This window comes from Sus scrofa, chromosome 14 (genome assembly GCF_000003025.6).
Source record: "Sus scrofa isolate TJ Tabasco breed Duroc chromosome 14, Sscrofa11.1, whole genome shotgun sequence".
NCBI classification, from domain to species: Eukaryota; Metazoa; Chordata; class Mammalia; order Artiodactyla; family Suidae; genus Sus; species Sus scrofa.
This window is the reverse complement of record NC_010456.5, coordinates 47,496,233-47,515,966: the sequence shown is the minus strand read 5'-3', so window position 1 is coordinate 47,515,966 and position 19,734 is coordinate 47,496,233. Positions and strand designations below refer to the sequence as shown.

General features: G+C 49.6%; 1 protein-coding gene across 9 annotated transcripts; it reads right to left on the bottom strand.

Moving 5' to 3' along the window:
- Window positions 1–19,722, bottom strand: TCN2 (transcobalamin 2). Of its 9 annotated transcripts, none has more exons than XM_005670820.3 (12): window positions 19,567–19,713; window positions 13,063–13,252; window positions 12,542–12,759; window positions 12,161–12,263; window positions 9,951–10,143; window positions 9,077–9,246; window positions 7,917–8,069; window positions 6,676–6,848; window positions 6,353–6,539; window positions 4,637–4,808; window positions 3,027–3,142; window positions 1–567 (listed from the first exon to the last, which is right to left on the bottom strand). In XM_005670820.3, exons 5-12 carry the CDS (start codon window positions 10,082–10,084, stop codon window positions 506–508), a joined length of 1,167 nt encoding a protein of 388 aa, XP_005670877.1. In that variant the 5' UTR covers window positions 10,085–10,143; window positions 12,161–12,263; window positions 12,542–12,759; window positions 13,063–13,252; window positions 19,567–19,713; the 3' UTR covers window positions 1–505. The 9 variants fall into 9 exon arrangements, with proteins under 9 accessions (XP_005670877.1, XP_005670878.1, XP_005670875.1 ...); XM_005670821.3 differs by having other exon boundaries at window positions 13,101–13,252; XM_005670818.3 differs by lacking the exon at window positions 12,161–12,263 and adding an exon at window positions 14,516–14,555 and having other exon boundaries at window positions 13,101–13,252; window positions 19,567–19,684.

The following is a 19,734-nucleotide window of genomic DNA, read 5'->3' as shown; positions in this document are numbered from 1 at the left end:
GCACGTGCACAATCAATTCTTTAATTATTTTGGAGGTGCAGTGAGAGCGGGCCTGCAGAGTTCTTGCCAGCTGCTACCTCACGGCCGGCTCTGGGGCCACAGCCCTGCCTGAGTGAAGAGCTGGGGTCAGGCCATGGAGCTCTCCTTGCAAGACTCCAATCCTGGAGCCAGCGGTACTCACAACACCAACATCTGGCGGCCTTCTTGAGCCAAGGAGTCAACAGAGATATTCATGACCCCCTCTAGCCCACGTTCAGCCTTCACGGGATACCTGTAGGGCCAGGTACGGCCAAGCCCAGGCAGTCAGACCTCCTGGAGAAGGTGCTGGGCTCCCTGCTCCAGGGTGAGCAGTGGCTTAGGACCCCCACAGGGGTGGTAACTCGGGTGATCCAGGGACAAGTGCACAGGAGGAGGCAGCAGCGTCAGCATGTGGCTGTTACAGGGATGTCTGGAGAGAGAAGCCCAGGAAGTGTGGGAGGCAGTTAGGGTGGGTGAGCCCAAGGGGCTACCAGCGAACCAGCCTCAGCTCGATGGTTTCTCCATCTCTGGGTCTGTAATCAGCAATACCTGCAGAAACAGGTTGAGCAGGGAGATTAACAGGGTGGAGTGTCCCACCCCCCAACCTCCCTTTTGGAACCCTTCTCTGAGGCCAGGGTCTGTAAGATCTGCTCAGGACTTGGTGGTAGGAAACTGGGGGCTGTTCAGAGCCAGTCTAGAGACTGAACTCAGTTGTGACCTCAGGGTCACTGAGACTCAGCTCATTTTGCAGTGGGGGAGCCCCCAGAACGTGTGGGAGGGTATGGGACTGTGACAACTGACAGGTGGGGTCGCTGTCTATACAGTCACCCCCAAAGGACCATTAGGAAGAGGAACCTGCTCAGTGTGGTCTGGGGAGAACCAAGACCATGAGTGAAGTCACCCTTCACTTACTAGGGACAACCCAGGCTCCAGCACGACTCCTGGGCTCAAGACCCAGCTGTGCACACTAGGGATGTGACTTTGGGCAGGTTATTTAACCATCCTTCTGAAATGAGGATGATAATGATGTCAACAACAGGGCCCTTCTTTTCTCCACAGGAGAGGGCTTCCTCCTGGACTCAGGGGCTGAAGGGATGGGCAGCAGAGACACAACTGCCCACATCTGCCTCCTGGCTGAGTCCATCAGCCTCTCCCCTCAGCTGCGTCCACTGTCCAGGCTTCATCAGCAATAGAGGCCAGATCTAGACTCTCCCTCTGTCACTGCTTGGTTTTATTTCTCAATTTGTTCAGAAGCCAGGCAGGGAAAGAAAGTGCTTTTTTTTTTTTTTTTGAGCTACCTTAGAAAGTCCAATCTTCTGTAAAGCACTTGGCTCAATGTCTGGCGCATGGCAAGTACCCAACAGAAGTTCCAGGTAGCAGGAGCAGGGACAGATGACCCTTAAGTGTCTGTATGGTGACTGGGCTGATGCTTGGGAATGCTTATGACAGCTTAGGGTATGAGTTAGAAATGGAGACACCCTAAAGTTCCAGCAGAAGTTGCTAAGCTGCGATCCACCCACCCGACTCCACGCCGGGGCTGGGCCCTGACTGGCCTAAGCCAGCCCTGCCATGGTCCCTTTGCTCTATCAATGATAGGCGCGGAACTTGGGCCATCTCCTTGCAATAGGATTCTGCCTTTCAGAAGCTAAGAGACATTTGCTGGGGGATTCAGAGACAAATTTCCTCAGTCATAAAAGGGAGCAGCCCTGGGAAGACACAGAAGGGCCTCTCAGGAGGAAGAATCCAGCAAAGAGAGGCAAGTGAGGCTGGGGCTGGAATCCTTGCTCCTGATGGAATCTGGTCATGTGAGCCAATGGATGAGCCAATGGATGTCACATTGTGAAGCTAGTTTGTATTACATTTCTGTTACTTGCAGCCCAAAACACCCTAGTGGATGATATATTCTATGTAGTTATTACAAAGAAAGAGGAAGACCTACCTACACTGACATAGAAAGACATCTGCAATATGTTAAGAATGAAAAAAATAAATTGCCAAACAACAGCTGTACCATCTGATATGCCAGCCAATAACCATACATGGCTATGGAGCACTTAAAAAGTACCCCCCAAAAAACAAACCATGGGAGTTCCTGTCATGGCTCAGTGGTTAACGAATCCGACTAAGAACCATGAGGTTGCAGGTTCGATCCCTGGCCTTGCTCAGTGGGTTAAGGACCCAGCGTTGCCGTGAGCTGTGGTGTAGGTTGCAGACGCGGCTCGGATCCTGCATTGCTGTGGCTCTGGTGTAGGTTGGTGGCTACAGCTCCGATTGGACCCCTGGCCTGAGAACCTCCATATGCCGCGGAAGCAGCCCAAGAAATGGCAAAAAAAACATGCAAAAATATGTCATTAATAATTCTGCATTGATTACAACTTGGAATGATATTTTTTTTGGTGAACTGCGTTAAATAAGATATATACATACATATATATGTATATACCATTATATATTATTACTGTTAGTTTCACCAACTCTAAAATTTAGAATTACACATGTAACTCATTTTATTTCTATCAGCACAGCTAAAGAGCACGGCTTCATTTTTATTAAAAAACAGGTTTTACATTTTAAAAATTATATGGAAGGAAATACACCAAAAGTTATTTCTCAGTAGTGAATTATGGGCAATTTTAATTTTCTTTTTTGCCTATCTGATTTCCCTGAGTCGCCACAGTAACATAAAATTCTGGGGAGTTCCCTGGTGGTCTAGTGATTAGGACTTGGCGCTTTCACCACTGCTTTTCAGGTTCAATCCCTGGTTTGGGAACTGAGATTCCCACATCAAGCTGCTGCACACCGCAGCCAAAAAACAAAAACAAGAACAAAAACTTACAAATACAGTTGAATAGCTGAATATATTATATGCAATCTTGAGCATCAATGATTATAGGAGGCTGAGGCCCAGGAAGGTTCAAAGGAAAGCTGGGGTGTGTTGATGAAGCCTCAGTCCTGGGACAGGACTGGGCTGGAGAACATGTCTCCAGGGGGCTGACCATCAGACTCACCTTGCAGCAGGGGGATGTTGGGGGCTCGGAGGAGCTGCCAGTACTCAGGTCCCTCAGCTTTTTTCCCCATCACAGAGGTCAGGTAGGGGCCTGACAAGGAGGCCTGTGTTCCATACCTACCAAAGGGACAGGGGAGGAAGAAGAAAGGTGACTTTTGCTCCCCTCTACCCAAGGGCAGAAGTAGAACCACCTGCACAAGAAAAGTACTGCCCTCACCCTCACAGCAGTGCTGGCCAAACCCTTCCTGGGCAACCTCGCCTTCACATATCCTCTCCAGCCCACTCAGGGGATGTCATCCCCTCTCTGGAGATGAGAACCAGAAGCTGCCAAAGCCCAACAAGTGAGGGTGAGACCATCATGAGGGAGAAGCAGGAGCAGCGAGGCGGAGCTCTGCAGAGACACCTAGTGGTGGCTCTGGTTCCAGAAGTTTCCACATGCCCTGCAGACTACTGGGAAGAGGAATGAGGTCAGCTTGGTAGCAAGTGGAGTGTGGGGCCAGGAAAGAGTCTACAAGCCACAGCTGCCCATACAAACTCAGCCTGATGGGAGCTCAAATCCAGGGAGTGCTGAGAGTGCCGGGCTCACCCGCACAGGTCAAGGAGTACACCTGCTCCTCAGCACAGTCCTTATATGAATGTTACTGGTTTCACAGTTTTCTTTGTATTTAATTTGCAGAGCTATTTAGGATTCACAGCTGTCTAGAGTCAGAAAGAGAAAGGTTTTAAATAATAGTAAACATATTAGTACACATTTAAGTTATATTGTGACAAAAATAACTTGATCTGGGGTCTGGGAGGATTTTTGCCCTTTAAAGGAGTCTTTGCATATCTATGGCCTGAAATCCCTGCCCCAGATGACCCCAAGGTGCCAGCAGTGGGCCCTCCCTAACAGCAGGATGCTGTCCTTTGGGAACTCCAGCTGGGGACAGAAATGTCCCTCTTAAGGCCTGTGCTCCTGGACCTTCTTTCTGGAAAAGAAGTCTGGGATCTGGATGACCCAGGGGAAAGCTCTTGTTCACTGGGCCAGACTCCCCACTGGTAAACAGTCCTATCTTATTTAGGCACAGATATGGCTGGACACAGATCAGTGCTCCGGAAAAGCTCATCCTCACACTAAAGCAAGTTTAAGGCCACTGTCCCTCCACATTCTGCATAGGGCTTGCCCGGGTAATTAATTCAGCACAGGGATTAGACCAGGATCATTTGATAATAAAAATTCTTATCTCTCTGATTCTAACCTGTATTGAGAGCTGACTTAAGTATGAGACCTTGCACACAAAAATCAGGTACTTAGTCTTTTTTGTGCATTAATTTCCAGACTCCTGCATCAGCCCCTGGGGGAAGGGGCGGGGAGCATAACTGCTGTCCTCACTGAGAGACAGATCAGTAACTGGTCTGGTCCCCAGATGGAGAGCAGCAGAGCTGGGATTCCAATGCAGAAGGTCTGCCTGCTCTCCTAATGATGATACCTGCTTCCACCACCACCAAGAGAGGTGCAAGTCAGGGGTAGAGAAGCTAGAAGCAGAGCCTGGGTTTCTCCTGAAGGAACCCTCCCTCCATCCCATTTCCGCTGTCCCATTTCCGCTGAGGGCTGGGAGGTGGGGGTCTCACCTGAATCTTCCGTGCTCCTGGGCCTTCTTCAGGACATCTTCCAAGGAGGAGCCGTCAAGGACAGAGATGGAGTGTTTGTATGGAGGAAAGATGCTGGGGACCTTCAGTGTGACATGGATGACCTCTGGGACTTGTGTCTGTGAAGGAGTCTCCTTAACTGTTTCCAATATGACTGCCAGGGAGAGGAGAAGGGGCAGCTGGTCTGAGGGCAGGGGACCAGGCACTGTTCCTCCTTTCTTCCCTGGAAGGCACTGCAGCCCACTGGAACCTCCTCCTTCCCCTGGGGCCCACCTCGGTCAAGGCCACCACCACCTGGCAGCCAAAACCTGGCTGCCTCTCCATCCCTCAGCTCCCACATCCCCTGCCTCCCAAAGTCAAGCCCCTTACTGGCTTCCAGTCTCCACCATCCCACTGACCTGCCACACAGCACCCAGGGGGCTCTTTCTAGAACATATATTTGTTCATGTTACCCCATTACCTCCAAGTCTCCCCTCCTTTTCTTTTTCCTTTCTTTTTAGGGCCACTCCCACGGCATACAGAAGTTCCCAAGCTAGGGGTCAAATCAGAGCTGCAGCTGCCGGCCTACACCATAGCCCCAGCAAAGCCAGGGCCAAGCAGCATCTGAAACCTATACCACAGCTTCTACACCACAATGATGGATCTTTAACCCACTGAGTGGGGCCAGGGATCGAACCCACATCCTCATGGATACTAGTCCAGTTCATCACCACTGAGCCACAAAGGGAACTTCCTTTTTTTCCTTTTTGAGGCCGCACCTGCAGCATATGAAAGTTCCCAAGCTAGTGGTCAAATCAGAACTGCAGCTGCAGGCCTATGCCGCAACTTGCAGCAACATCAGATCCTTAACCCACTGAGCGAGACCAGGAATTGAACCCGCATCCTCACAAAGAACTATGTCAGGAACTTAACCCATTGAGCCACAATGGGAATGCCCTCCCCTCCTTTTCATTCTCCCTGATCCAGTCTTTAGTAAGACCCTTTCCCCAAATTGCAGTCTTGTCCTTGCTGCCCCCTCTGCTCTGCCCTTCTTTCTCTCTTTCCCCTGGCAAATCTCATGCACCAACTCCAGTCCCTCTCCCAGATGAAGCCCTGATCCAAGCAGCTAACTGGGACTCATTATATGTCAGAGCTCTAAGTGTGTCTCTCCCCACTAGTTCAGGAAGCAAATACCTCTGTTCTGGGAATCACACAAGGGGCTGGAGATGCATGGCCTGCCCAGAGCTCATCATTTGGTGTCTTCCTTCTGACACTGTGAGCTTCTAGAATCTGTGACTGCATCTTAGCTGCCAGTGAGGCCCACACACACCTGCAGACTCCCCCCCCCTTTTTTTTTGGTCTTTTTGCCTTTTCTGGGGCCACTCCCCATGGCATATGGAGGTTCCCAGGCTAGGGGTCGAATCGGAGCTGTGGTTGCCAGCCTACGCCAAAGCCACAGCAACGCGGAATCCGAGCTGTGTCTGCAACCTACACCACAGCTCATGGCAACGCAGGATCCTTAACCCACTGAGCAAGGCCAGGGATCGAACCCACAACCTCATGGTTCCTAGTCAGTTCCGTTAACCACTGAGCCACGATGGGAACTCCTGCAGACCCCTTTTGACTCAGCAAATCAAGATCAAGCAACCTCCCCTCACTGGGATGGGCAGACTTCAACACAGACTGAAAGGAGGGGACTTCTAGGAAAGGCTTGGCTACCTTTTGGTGCCTGGCAGTTTGGCGAGATGAGAGCCACGTAACTCTTCTGGTTCAGGACAGGCAGAAGCTGAGAAATCACGAGAGGATTCTGGAAGGCCTTGTGCTGTAGGCTGTCCAACAGAGCAGCCTTTGCCTTGAGGCATGCTGTGCCCTGCTCCTCCATGGGCTTGAGGGAGGTCATCAGGAACTGGAGACAGAATGGAGAAAAGAGGGAGGAGGTGGGAAGCCAGCCAGGAGGAGCCAGGCCTTCCAGCCCCTGACCAGTCTCCTCCCACCAGCCCCGGGTGGGGGTGGAGGGCACACAGTCCGAGGCTCTTTCCCACCTGAAGAGCCAGAGGGGTGCTGTAGACATTCCCAAAGTGGCCCTCTGGGGTCTGGGCCCTAAGGATCCTCTCTTGCACTCTCTGGATGGCCAGGGCAATCCGGTCTCTCTGATTGAGGTTGAGGTTGGATACCTCCAGACAGGAGAAGGCCAAGCCTGCCATGGCTGTTGTGTCTGCAGGGGACAGGGCCAAGTGGGGTCAGCCCAGGCAGGACCCTGGGGCAATGGGCAGCCACGGGAGGGCTGGAAGAAGGAGGGCAAGATGGTCAGAGCAGCATTCTAGAAAGTTTCCATCAGCTAGGGGGACCAACTCAACCCAGTTTGCCCAGTTTCTGGGATGGCAAACTGGGATGGTTAGTCACTGTATCCCTATCTGCTGCTTGGGGGTTAGACATTGGGAAGAGACACTGGGTGGGGGATTGGGGTGGGGGGCAAGAGGACTTTGGCCTACACCATTCGTTTCCAAACCTGCCTGTGCTTCGGAATCATAGGGCGAGTTTGAAAGGGGCAGATGTCTGGGTCCACCCCCAGGTGGTCTGGTTTAATAGGCCCAGGAAGCTGCTGGGGCCCTGGGAGGGTGGGGTTAAGCTCCCCATTCCGAGGTGATTTAATGTGTCTGCTGTGGGTTTTCTATGAGCCTCTGAGGCAGAACAAGCTTCCTACTGGCAGAGGGCCTGCTGCCTTCTCTCTGGGCACCTACTCTCCCCTCAACCTATGCCATCCTACTGCACCCTATGTAAGGCACACAAACTCACAGAACATAGCCAGGCCTAGAGACCTTGAAATCAGGAGGATTAAAAAAAAGGGCACTGAAGACAAGAGGTCACTCGGTGAGAGGGTCACTCGGTGAGGAAGCAGATCAAGAACCCAGGTCTCAGCCTTCCCAGCTCATCTGATGAGAACATCACAGCTGCGTATCCCGAACTTTCTCCATGCCAGGCACCAGGCTATGCCCTTTACTTATAAGGCATCTTTTACTGAGATATTATGAGGGGTTATTCTACCAGGGAGGCTGAACCACAGAGGCCAGATGATTTGTCCATGGTGACCTGCAGTAAGTGTGCAATGGAGGGTGGGTTCAGGATCCCAGCCCAGCTCCAACGCTGGCTCACAGCCACTGCACCACATAAGCCCTCGCCACTACACTCCTAATGACTTGATAGGAGGGGTCTCAAGGAAAGGCGAGTGTGGGGTGGCAGCTGGAGGAGCGCCAGCCTGGCCCTCAGGGCCTGTCCCACTCACCCACAGAGAGGTCAGGATGCTGTTCATGTTCTATGGCGTACAGGAGCTTGCCCACCACACTGTCATGGACCCGCTTCCGGTGGAGACACAGGGCCAGGATGCTCAGGCCATACTGGTAGTAGCTGGTGTGGGGGTGGCCCTTGTGATTGTGCCCTGGGAGGGAGAAAACCACAGGGAGGGGGCATCACACTGGGCCTGAGAGGGGACCTCTCTGTCCCCTCCCAACAACCAGCCCTGACAGCTTGGGACCCCACTGCCTGCACTTCCTGACACCCTCCCTTGGGTCATGGGATCCTTCTTTCCTTCATTCCCTTGAGCCATACTTATTGAGGCCCCACTAAGTATCAGGTGCTGTGCTCGGAGGTATGGACAGTGATGGCAGGACAGGCACAGTGCAGCCAGAGCCTCCAAAAACAACACAACCCAAGCTCACAAGACCATGATTATAATGGAACTGTGGACAGAGGCCCAAGGGGCCAAATAACAGAGGTCTTTGAGTAGCTAGGGAATCAAGCAGGTTTCTCTGAGGCAGTGATGCTAAGGAAAGAAGGCGAGGGAGAGCTGCTAAAGGTGAAGAAAGGGAAGGAAACCTTCCAGATGGCGGGAACATAGGTCAAGGCCTTAGTTTGTGAACTGAGACAAGACCGATGTGGCCAGAACCACAGGGGCAAGCCAGTGGGGGGACTGAAGGGTGGATGGGCAGAGTCTGGAGAGGAGAAAAGGGCAGACAGGCTGGGCCTGAGGGCTGTGAACACAACAGAGAGCAGCTCCTGGAGGGTTTAAGTAGCACTAACAAGATCAGATTTATACTTAAAATGCTCACTCTGTGTGTGCTAGATTGCGTCAGAAGGCAGGTAAATTAGTGGAGAGGCTGAGGAGCGAGAGGTAAGGAGGGTGTGCACTTGTCCCAAAGGTGGATAATCAGGTCAATCTTGGTGGATGAGCAGCAGGACTCGCCAATGGAGTGCATGTGGGATACAAGAAAGGCTTGATCAAGGATGGCTACCGACTCAGGCCCAAGCCTCTAGGGGGACATAGAGACAGGTAGAATGGAGGGTGGAAGGAGACCTGGGGAGAAAACCTGAAGTTGTGATGTAGCTGCTTCACTGGACAATGCTGTCTGATGAGCCCTCCCCTGGCAGACGGTGCCTTCTCCTCACCAATAGCCCTCTTCTCAGTCTCCAGGAACCTCTTCAGCTGTGAGACCAGCCTGTCCCCCTTGCGGCTTCCAACAAACTCACAATTGGCCCGGAGAGCGAGCAGATAGAGGGCCAGCTGGCCCATAGAGGGCTTGGCCTCCGAATCACTCTTGTCATTGCTGGAGACAGACCTAGGATAAAGCCAGTTAACAACACTTCCATGAGAAAGTACCACCCTGATAATCCTCCACCAACATTACAAAGTGGAAAAAGTCCTAGCAGCTGGAGAGGTTTATAAGACTTGCTCAAAGCAGATGTACTCAGCTAGGTAAGTTGTATGCCAGGCATATTCCATAAAGCTGAAAAGTTAAACTCAAGGACAAACTCTGAGGACTCTTGCATCCAAAGGACATGTATGTGCCCCACCATTTTGGTCAAATTCACCCATATTCTCCCCTTTCTTTCCTTTCCCTGCCTTGCATCCACCTCTCAAGAGGGAGTCCAAACAGGAGATGCTCCATGGTGGTCCTGACCCTTCACCTCTCATTCAAACTCCCACACTGGACCTCAGACCAGGCACTGCCTTACTGCCCCCTGGAAAGGGAACACAGATAGTCAGGTGCTGCTGCTGGGCTCAGTATGAAAGAGTGCGGTCATGAATTAGTGATGTCTGCCTCAGGTACAGGTGGGTACAGTAGCTGCACAAAGGTCCTGGATTGGCATCTCCAATCTAGTCACACTAACCCCATCCTACAGATGGAGAAAGGACCAGAGGAGATGAAACTTGCCCTAAGGTCTCCCAACAAAATAGTGACGGACCCAAACTGGAGCACAGGTCTCCAGTCTCTTAGAATGTGGAGCACAACATGGGGAAAGAAGAAGAGAGCAGCCAGACCTCAGGAGGCTCTGCTGGTAGCTGAGCTTGAGGCTGTGCAGGTAGTGGGCCTCCTTGGGCCCGGCCTGCAGGCCAGAGAGGCGCAGGCCCACGTAGATACTGGGGTTCAGCTGCTCCGGGGAGAGCCGGTCCATCCAGGGCAAGAGGCGCTGGCCCAGTCTCTCCACCAGGTCGCTGTCCACCTTTGCTATTTCTAAGGAAAGAGAACAGACCAAGTGAGGTCGCAGGTCCAGGCCCCCTTACCAGGCTCTTTCCCAGGGAATAAACATCTCCACCCTACTGCCACCAGGCACACACCCTGTTCATATGGGGGAGTCTGGCTGTAATGAGAGGTAGTGGGTACAGGGGGAAAGCCAGAGTCCTGAAGTGGGCCAGGAGGGGTGGCAGGCCCAGGGCAGAGGAAGCTGGTGCCAGGTAACCACTCTGTCCCGCTTGCCTTGGTCCTCGCCCCAGCCCTGTGATGCAGCGACTGTCCTCATTGCTTTGCATAAAGGAGGAGGCAGAAACTCAAAGTTGTGTGCGTGTTCCACCCATTTACAAAAATTCCCACCGAGAACAGGTGACAGATCCAATTTTAAAACATGCCAGCCCGCCCACTGGCCACCAGGACTGCCTGGTGAACCACCTCAGTTTAGGCAAAAAGGACCTGAGACTGTGAGGTGAATTGTTACAAAAGCCATCATTGCTTGCAACCATTTATCTGTGTGACTGGAGCTTTCCACCCTCAGGGAGGGAACCTGAGCTGAGTGAGTGGCCTTGGAGGCAATTCAGACTTTTCCTCATTTAAGCCTCCCTATTACTGCAGGGCCTCAGCTGCCACCACTGGGCCGCATCCCAGGAAGCTGGACAAGCCGCCCCTCCCAGGGGACAGAGCAAAGGAACTTGGAGCGAGGGTTGCTTCTCTTTTCCTTTCTCTTCTCAGTGCCTTTCTGTGTGTCTGCCTCCATTTCTATAACAATTTCCCTCTCTCTCCATGAATCTATCTCATTCTCTCCATCTCCCAGCCTGTCTCTCTGCTTATCTGTCCCTCCACCATTCTCTTTTACTCTCCCTTTTCTTCAAACTGATGAAGGAGCCCCTGCCTGGGCTCTGACCTCCAGCAAGTGAGTCAGCCCTGCGATTAAAGTTCATAAGAGGAGCTGGCGCTGTAAAGAGAGGCAGACAAACACAATTCAGACTCCTGAGCAGGAAGGAGCCAGGCAGATTCACCCAGAGCAATAAAAGTGGCCCTGTGTGAGCTCCTTCTCCTCAGCACCTCCTGCTCTCTGGGCCACCCGGTGCCACCGGCTGAGGCCTGGCTTTGGCAATGGAAAGTGCACATGAGCCCACCCTGCCACCAGCACTAGTGCAACATCCTTGTGAATTTTACAGCCACTCAGGGCTTGAAGTCAGTAAAGCAGAAGGAGGGCAGGACAGCACTCTTAGCCCATTTTACCAGGGAGTGAATGAAACTGGGGTTGACTAAATGGCCCAGCAGCAGCAGGTTGCACCCCCAAACCTGATCTAGGACTCTTGTGGGGTTGGGCTTATAGACCAACTGTTGAAAGGTTCACACCCGCTGAGGGTCGTAGGCCTCCCCTGAGACTGTCTGGACAGGGACCAAGAACCAAGGGCTGAGGGGTCTGGTTGCACTTGTAGAACACAGGTGGGTGGTTCCTGGTGCTGGGGAGGACCCTGACCTGGAGTCCTGAGAACTGAGTCCTGCAAAGCCCTGGAAAGCTGGGGTGCCTGGCCCCTTTGACCCTTGACTGCTTCATCGGCCATCTGGACCTGACTAAACCTGCTCTCAGTTTCTCCAAGGATCATAAGAGTTCCTCTGGTGGGCACAGAGCGTGATGCTGTGGGCAGAGTAAAAGGAGGAAAGAATAGAGGGCCCAGTATGCAGATGCCTCCCTTCCTGCCTCTGCTTCCAGCAGGGGCCAGTGTAAGCGTGCCTGTGCGCTCAAACTCCCAGACGGGTCCCAAGAGGCCCCTCAGGGCACTGGGAGCAGACAGGCCTCAGTGTGTAGAATGTAAAGCAAATGCCTGCCTGTGTCTCCCACCAGGGTCTCCATACGCTCACCTCTCTCTGCCTGGGGTGCCCACCCCCTTGCTCGCTCCTTTTCTTCCTTAGAGTCTCAGTTCCCATGCCCACCCTCTCTCCCTGAACCAGCGGCCCCTCCATGCCTTGGGCTTTGTCACTCAGCACAGCCCTCAAGTACAGCACTGACCTGCCTCTTGACTTCTGTCCCCTTCACTAGAACGGAAGCTCTAGGAGGGCAGGGGTGGGACCTGTCTCGCACTTTGTTCTCTCCCCAAAGCCTAACACCACACCTGGCACAGAGAAGGCACAATCAATGTGTTGAATGAATAAAAGAACAGATGACTGAAGTAATGGAAGCACTTTGGTGGAGAGTCAGACGTGCAATTAATCTCAATACAATGTGCTAAACACTGAGCTCCAGCTAAGTCCAAATTCAGAGCCCAGAGGGGCAGCTCAGCGGTCCCCCGTCAACACCTGAGCCTCAGTTTCCCCAGCTATATAATGAGGGGCTTGGACAAAATGGTCTTCCCTCCTAAGGACCCAGGATGAAAGAGGTACAGTTACTCACCGCAGGTCCAGGCAAGAGCTCCCAGGCCCCCCAGCAGGAGGAGAAGGGCCCCAAGGCACCCCATGGCAGGAGCAGGGGTGAGCAGCAGGCAGGGAGTGGGACAGACTCCTAGGACTGGCCTTGCAGAGGCTCTCCTGACCACAGCCAGTCACTGCTCTGAAAGAGGCAGCTTCCTGTCACTGATTAATCCCTCCACGCCCGGCGGCTGCGGCACACTCCTAAGTCAGCAGAGAGAAAGGGGAAAAGGTCTGCAGCTGAAAGGAAAGGAAGGCCAAAGAACAAAGGAAGGAAGGGCAGGGCAGAGCTGGGCTTCCTGGAGGTAAGGGGACAAGAGGAGGGGGAGGGCAGGCAGGGATGGTGAGAGACATAGTGAGGCCAGCCACATTCTGTCCCTGCTGCCCCAAGCGTCCTGGACCAGCAGAGAAGGTCTGACTTCTGATATGCCCAAGTCTGTCCAACAATGCCTGTCCCATTCCCCCTCAGCAATTCCAGCGGTGGAAGGGCAGGGCTGGGGTCCCTACCTGTACCCCTCCCAGAAGGAGCCCCTGAAAGTGCCCACCCTGGCCTGGGACAGGGACAGGACTTGGAGCTGCAGTGGTCACATGAGCGACTGCTGAAGTCAGCTATTTTCTGCCCGCCTGCCCAGAGGCGGGGAGCTGGACCGAATCAGACAGGCCGGTTTTCTCAACCAGTCAGAAAGCTGGGAGCCTCCTGGAGACAAAACAGAGCAATTTAAGGAACAAGATTTAATCATTTGACACACAAAACCATGGTTGGCAGGGTCACCTATCAGGACTAGGAAAGTAACCTTAAAAAAAAAAAATCTCTGCAAGGACAGAGAACAAAGGATTCCCCAACTGCCTAGCTCCACAGCAGAACCTTATGTCCAAGAGTCAGCTCTGGAGGCACTGTGTGACATCAGCCAGGTGACTCAACCTCTCTGAGTTTGAAATAGTTTCTCCCGTGTTCGATGAAAAGGCTGGACAAGATTATTCTAATGTAATGCTCACTTCTAAAAAAAAAAAAAAATGCTCACTTCTAGCTCAACTTGAGATGTTAGGACCTTAAAACCTCTCTAAAAATTTCTAAATAAAAATTTTATTACACTAAAAAGTGATACAAATGAACTAATTTCTAAAACAGAAACAGACTCACAGACTTCAAAACAAACTTGTGGGGAGTTAGTTCCCTGGTGGTCTAGTGGTTAGGATTCAGGGCTTCCACTTCAGATTCAATCCCTGGTCTGGGAACTGAGGTCCCACATCAAGCTACTGCATGCTGGTGGGGGGGTAGGGAATAAAATCAAAAAACAAATTTACAGTTACCAAAGGGGAAAGGTAGGGGGAGGGATAAATTAGAGGGGTAGGATTAACATACACACACTACTATATATAAAATAGTAATCAACAACAAAGAAGTCAGACAGATGGTCAAAAAGCACATGAAAAGATGCTCAACATCACAAATTATTAGAGAAATGCAAATCAAAGCTACAATGAGTTATCACCTCATACCAGCCAGAATGGCCATCATCGAAAAGTCTATAAACAATAAATGTTGGAGAGGCTGTGGAGAAAAGGGAACCCTCCTACACTGTCCTACACAGTTGGTGGGACTGTAAACTGGTATAACCACTATAGAGATCAGAATGGGGGTTCTTTAAAAAACTAAATATAGAACTCAGCCATAAAAAGAATGAAATAATGCCATTTGCAGCAACATGCATGAACATAGAGATTATCATATTAAGTGAAGTAAACCAGACAAAGACGAACATCATACAGTATCACTTGCATGTGGAATCAAATAAAAATGATACAGAAAATTTATTTATAAAACAAAAACAAACTCAAAGATTTCTAAATTAAATTTAGAATTACCAAAGGGGAAACCATGGTGGTGGGGGGGATAAATTGGGAGGATGGGATTAACATACATACACCACTATGTACAAAATAGATAACAAGGACCTACCGTATAGTGCAAGGAAGTTTACTCAGTGTTCTGTAATAACCTATGGAGCGGGGGAGAATGGCTATATGTATATGTATAACTGATCCACTTTGCTGTAAACATGATGCTAATATAACATGGTAAATCAACTATGCCCCGAGAAAAAAAATTTTTTTTTTTGTCTTTTTGCCATTTCTTGGGCCTTTCCCGTGGCATGTGGAGGTTCCCAGGCTAGGGGTCTAATAGGAGCTATAGCTGCCGGCCAACACCAGAGCCACAGCAATGCGGGATCAGAGCCGAGTCTGCGACCTACACCACAGCACACAGCAACACCGGATCGGTAACCCACTGAGCAAGGGCAGGTATCAAACCCGCAACCTCATGGTTCCTAGTCGGATTCGTTAACCACTGCACCACGACGGGAACTCCCCGACAAAATGTTTTAAAAACAGATACATCCTTTCCCTCACTGAGTTTTCAGTGTAATGAGGGAGAACCACAGAAAAACTAAAAACATTATAAACCAATTATACTCCAATATAAAAAATTAAATAAATGAATGAAATAAATACATAAAATGCAAATGTATATTGGAGACATTGCAGTTTCAGTTCCAGACCATGGCAATCAAGCAAATATCCCAATAAAATGAATACTGCCATAAAAAAATTTTTATTGCAATCATTTTATAACAAATTGCCACTGTTCATTCTTTCAAGATGATCTAGTTTTGTGCCTGATTTATCACAAGCCAATCTTTTGACATAACTAAATACAGAGAAGTGCATCTGTTTACAGAAGTACTTTATAAAATTAGACTGTCGAGTGCAAGAAGGCTGAGTATGGCCCATCAGGATGACATTCTGGGAAAGGAGGGAGTCCAGCTGAGGCCCAGCTTCTTCCGTGGATCCTCAGGTTCAGATCTCCTGGGGGGCCTTGGAAACTTATGGGCAATGGAGCTGCCTTGGTCTGGGACAGGACTATGCCTGCCCCCTAGTCCTCTGCCTATGGTGGATGGCAATGATTCTGTTTCCTACCATCCCCAGGATGGCAGTCCCTGATGAGAAGCAGCTTCCTTGGTAGAGTCACCTCTGATCCCTAAGGACTCAAAGATACTGCAGTGACCAGTGGGGAGAAGACATGTTTTCCACAGCTATTAGAAACAGAGTGAGTGATCAGGGGTGGAGCTGTACTGTTTTAGGTAATGGGTTAGGGGAAGTAAAAGAAAAATGGCTAAATCATTTGGTTCAGGACTTCTATTTGGGGGTCTATGGCTGGGAAAGTAAATGTTAGCTTGGCATGAGCAGGTAAAAGTTCCTCTGTTCATGCATCAGGAAAGGCACAGATAAAGCCAGTGGCAATGTAAACAGGAAACACTATTTCTCCCAAGGTCATCTTACAGTTATGAAGTGTCCCAGTAACCATGTTGTTTGAGTGGCTGTTTTTTTTTTTTTTACTGGGATTCTTTTTTCCCTCTAATATAACAAACTATCAGAAATTTGCTGTTTGAAATCATGTTAGTAAGAAAAAAACATTCCTGGAGTTCCCACTGAAGCTCAGCAATAATGAACCTGACTAGTATTCATGAGGACACAGTTTCCATCCCTGGCCTCACTCAGTAGGTTAAGGATCATGGCGTTGCCATGAGCTGTGGTGTAGGTTGAAGACACAGCTCAGATCCTGCATTGCTGTGGCTGTGGTGTAGGCCAGCAGCTACAGCTCCAATTGTAGCCCTAGCCTGGGAACTTCAATATGCTGTAGGTGCGGCCCTAAAAAGAAAAGAAAAAAAAAAAGGAAAAGAAAGAATAGGAAGAGAGGAAGGGAGGACAGGGGAAAGAAACAAACATTCCTGGAAGAGCCAAGTCAGCTCTGGTATGGAATTTCTGGACTCAACATTCCATGTCTATCTCAACTTTGTAGTTTTACAAGGAAACAGGATATTTGCTGTCCAAACCTGAAGCTGACCTTTCTCATGCATCCCTGTGTTGTGTTGAGCCTATGCATAATACTGCTTGGTTTTACATCTCACCAAACTTCATCTATGTGATGTAATAATCCTGACTTTTCCTGGGTCAGACCCTCACAGTTCCTCTCCCTCACTGCAGTGGTCAACTAAGCTGACTAAAGATTTATTCCTGGGAGTCCTGCTGTGGCACAGCGGAAATGAACCCAACTAGTATCCATGAGGCAGAGGGTTCAATCCCTGGCCTCACTGAGTGGGTCAGGATCAAGGATCTGGCATTGCTGTGAGTTGTTAGGTAGGTCACAGACACAGGTCAGATGCCCCATTGCTGTGGCTGTGGTATAGGCTGGCAGCTGTAGCTCTGATTCGTCCCCTAGCCTGGGAACTCCCATATGCGATGGGTGTGGCCCTAAGAAGCAAAAAAAAAAAAGATTTATTCCTCGTGGTGTTATGATGATTGGGCTAGGACACAGCGTAACAAAGAATCCAACAGGGGAAAAAAATTATATGCATGAATGAGAATATATTGAATAATGCAGGGAATATAGCTAATATTTTATAAGAACTATAAATGGAAAATAACCTTTAACAATTATGAATCGTGGAGTTCCCTGGTGGTCTAGAACTTAAGGATCTGGCATTATCACTGCTGTGGCTCAGGTTGTTGCTGTGGCACAGATTCAACCCCTGGCCCAGAAACTTCTACTGCCAAAGCACAGCAAAAAAAAAAAAAAAAAAAAACCTATGAATCACTATGCTATACACCTAAAACTCCCATAATATTGTATATCAACTATACTTCAATTTTCAAAAAACAACAGTGAAGGGGAAAAAAATTGCATGCACGAAGGTGGCATTGAAGGATGAATATAACAAATACAACTGTGTGGATGTATATGGAATATCCATTTTCTTAATTAAAAATGTAGGCATTCCCACTGTGACACAGTGGGTAAGGATCTAGTGTTGCCACAGCTGTGGCATAGGTTGCAGCTTCAGCTTGGATTTGATCCCTAGCCCAGGAACTTCTATATGCCATGGGTGAGGCCAAATAAAATAAAATAAAATATTTAAATTGCCAACTGCTATAAGCAGTCGGTCTTGTTCACATTTTACAAATGAGGAAGAGAAGTACTGCGAGGTAAAGTGGCTTGCCTATAGCTTGGAAGTAAAGCCAGGTGTGTCTGCCTGCAGAGCCTGGGCTCTTTACCATGATGGTGATGGAGGTTCACAAAGCGTTCCAGGAGTGGATGGCTCTAATAGCTAAAAATCTCTTCCCATTATAAAGCTAAAATGTGCTTCACATGTTTCTAGAGTCACACAGCAGTTTCCACAGGACAGAAAGAAGGAAACTAACTGTTGGTGTTGGGTGCCCAGCTCTGTCCACAACTCATTAGGCAGTGACATGTGATTTCAACATTGGGCTCTGCAACGAGGCTGCCTAGTGAAAGTCCATTTTCCACTACTTAGCAGCTGAGTGACCTTGGGATGAGTCCCTTCCCTTCCCAGAACCTCAGTTTCCTCATCTGTAAAATCTAGTACCTATTTTGAACTCCAGACCCAATGTACAATTTCTTTTCTAGACACCTCCATCTGTGTCTTTCCACTGACCCCCCCTCGAAATCAATGTGAGCAAAACAGGCCCTTCCTGTGTAGACCAGCTACATGATTTGCAAGTGCAGGGTGCCTTGTTAAAATATTGTTAAGAATCAGCGTTGGCTCAAGCACAGGGCCATGGCCACTGCCAGGATCACACACCCATGACAGTGGCCTTGCTCCTGTGTTCCTTTGATTAACGAGCCACTACTGTCCTCTCAGGTCCATCCTTCTCCTCCTACACAGTCACACCCTACATGCTCCCAAATGCCCCAAACTTTTGCCTCTGGCCTGGACAGTCTCTTTCTCCTTTCTCTTTGCCAGCCCCATTCCTTTTGTTCTCAGAGCCTTTCTGAAACACACCTTAGTCTTTTGCTGTGAGAACCACATGACCCTGCTTTTCCTCACACCGCTCTGTCAAGTTCCTTCAAAGTCTTTGCTAGCTCACCTTCCCCTACCCATTTTTCATTATATTTCATTTTTCGTTGTTTGTAGAGGCACTAGGCTTTTTTTCTTTTCTTTTTTTTTTTTTTTTTGGCCACCCTATGGTTTGTGGAGTTCCCGGCCAGGGATCAGTGATCCAAGCTGCAGTTGAGACCTATGCTGCAACTGCAGCGACTCGGAAGCCTCAACCCACCATGACGGGCTGGGGATCAAACCTGCATCCCAGCCTCCCAATGCGCCAGAGGGAACTCTGAATCATTAAGTTTTTATTTTAGCTATCATGGAAAGTACATAATAAAACACACATTTTTCAAAACAAGTATTGGTCAGTGCTTGATATCTGTATTTACCTCTAAAGGGTGAGTTAATGACCATGACTTTAGGTCAGGTCACATTCACAAGGGCCTCAAATTTTAATTTTTTTATTTTTTGCATTTTAGGGCTGTATGTGCTGCATATGGAAGTTCCCCAGCTGGGGAAAGAATCGAGCCACATCTGCCCGCCTACACCACAGCCACAGCAATGCAGGATCCGAGCCGGGTCTGCGACCTACACCACAGCATGACGCAACGCTGGATCCCTGACCCACTGAGCGAGTCCAGGATCGAAACCGCATCCTCATGGATACTACTAGGATTCGTTTCCGCTGCGCCACAATGGGAACTCTTCAAATTTAAAATTTTGAGGCAATCTCCAAATGGAGTTTAGCGGCCTGAAGGAAGAAAACATCTAACTTTGCAAATTTCATCTACTCCCCAGACCACATCACACTCGTGTGAATATTTGTATAAATCTTGTAATTACCCTTTAAAGAACACAATACGGAATTTGTATATACATATTAAAAACTAAAACATGTTAAATGTACATTTAAAATATAGCACCAGTTCCAACTGTGCTTTCGTCATTTTTCAACTCTCTCCTAAGGCTCAGAAAGTTTAAGTGGCCTCTTGGGTCTCTCTACCTCTGAGAGGAAAAAGTTTGCTTTTGCTTTATTTACACCGATAATAGCGAACTAACCAAAGGAAAAACCAATGGCCACAGGAGAAGCGAAAGTCGCTCCACTTACCTCCGAGGTGGCTTCTCAGGCAAGACAAGTTTCGACGCCTACTGTTACTATGACAACGCAATTCTTGCCGCTGCTCCCAGAAGAGAGACTCCCCTATGCATCCCAGAAGGCGCTGCGCTGCCTCTAGGCCTTCCGCCGCCTTCCATCCCAAAATGCAACGGGGCTGAA

What these genes read in the sequence shown, in the direction of transcription:
- TCN2 (NM_001244436.1), bottom strand. Translation starts at nt 12,605, where the DNA reads ATGGGGTGCCTTGGGGCCCTTCTCCTCCTGCTGGGGGGCCTGGGAGCT. An exon ending in TACCAGCAGAGCCTCCTGAG is followed by an intron (nt 9,247 to 9,950) that starts GTCTGGCTGCTC and finishes GCTTTATCCTAG; the next exon opens with GTCTGTCTCCAGCAATGACA. An exon ending in GCATCCTGACCTCTCTGTGG is followed by an intron (nt 6,849 to 7,916) that starts GTGAGTGGGACA and finishes TGTCCCCTGCAG; the next exon opens with ACACAACAGCCATGGCAGGC.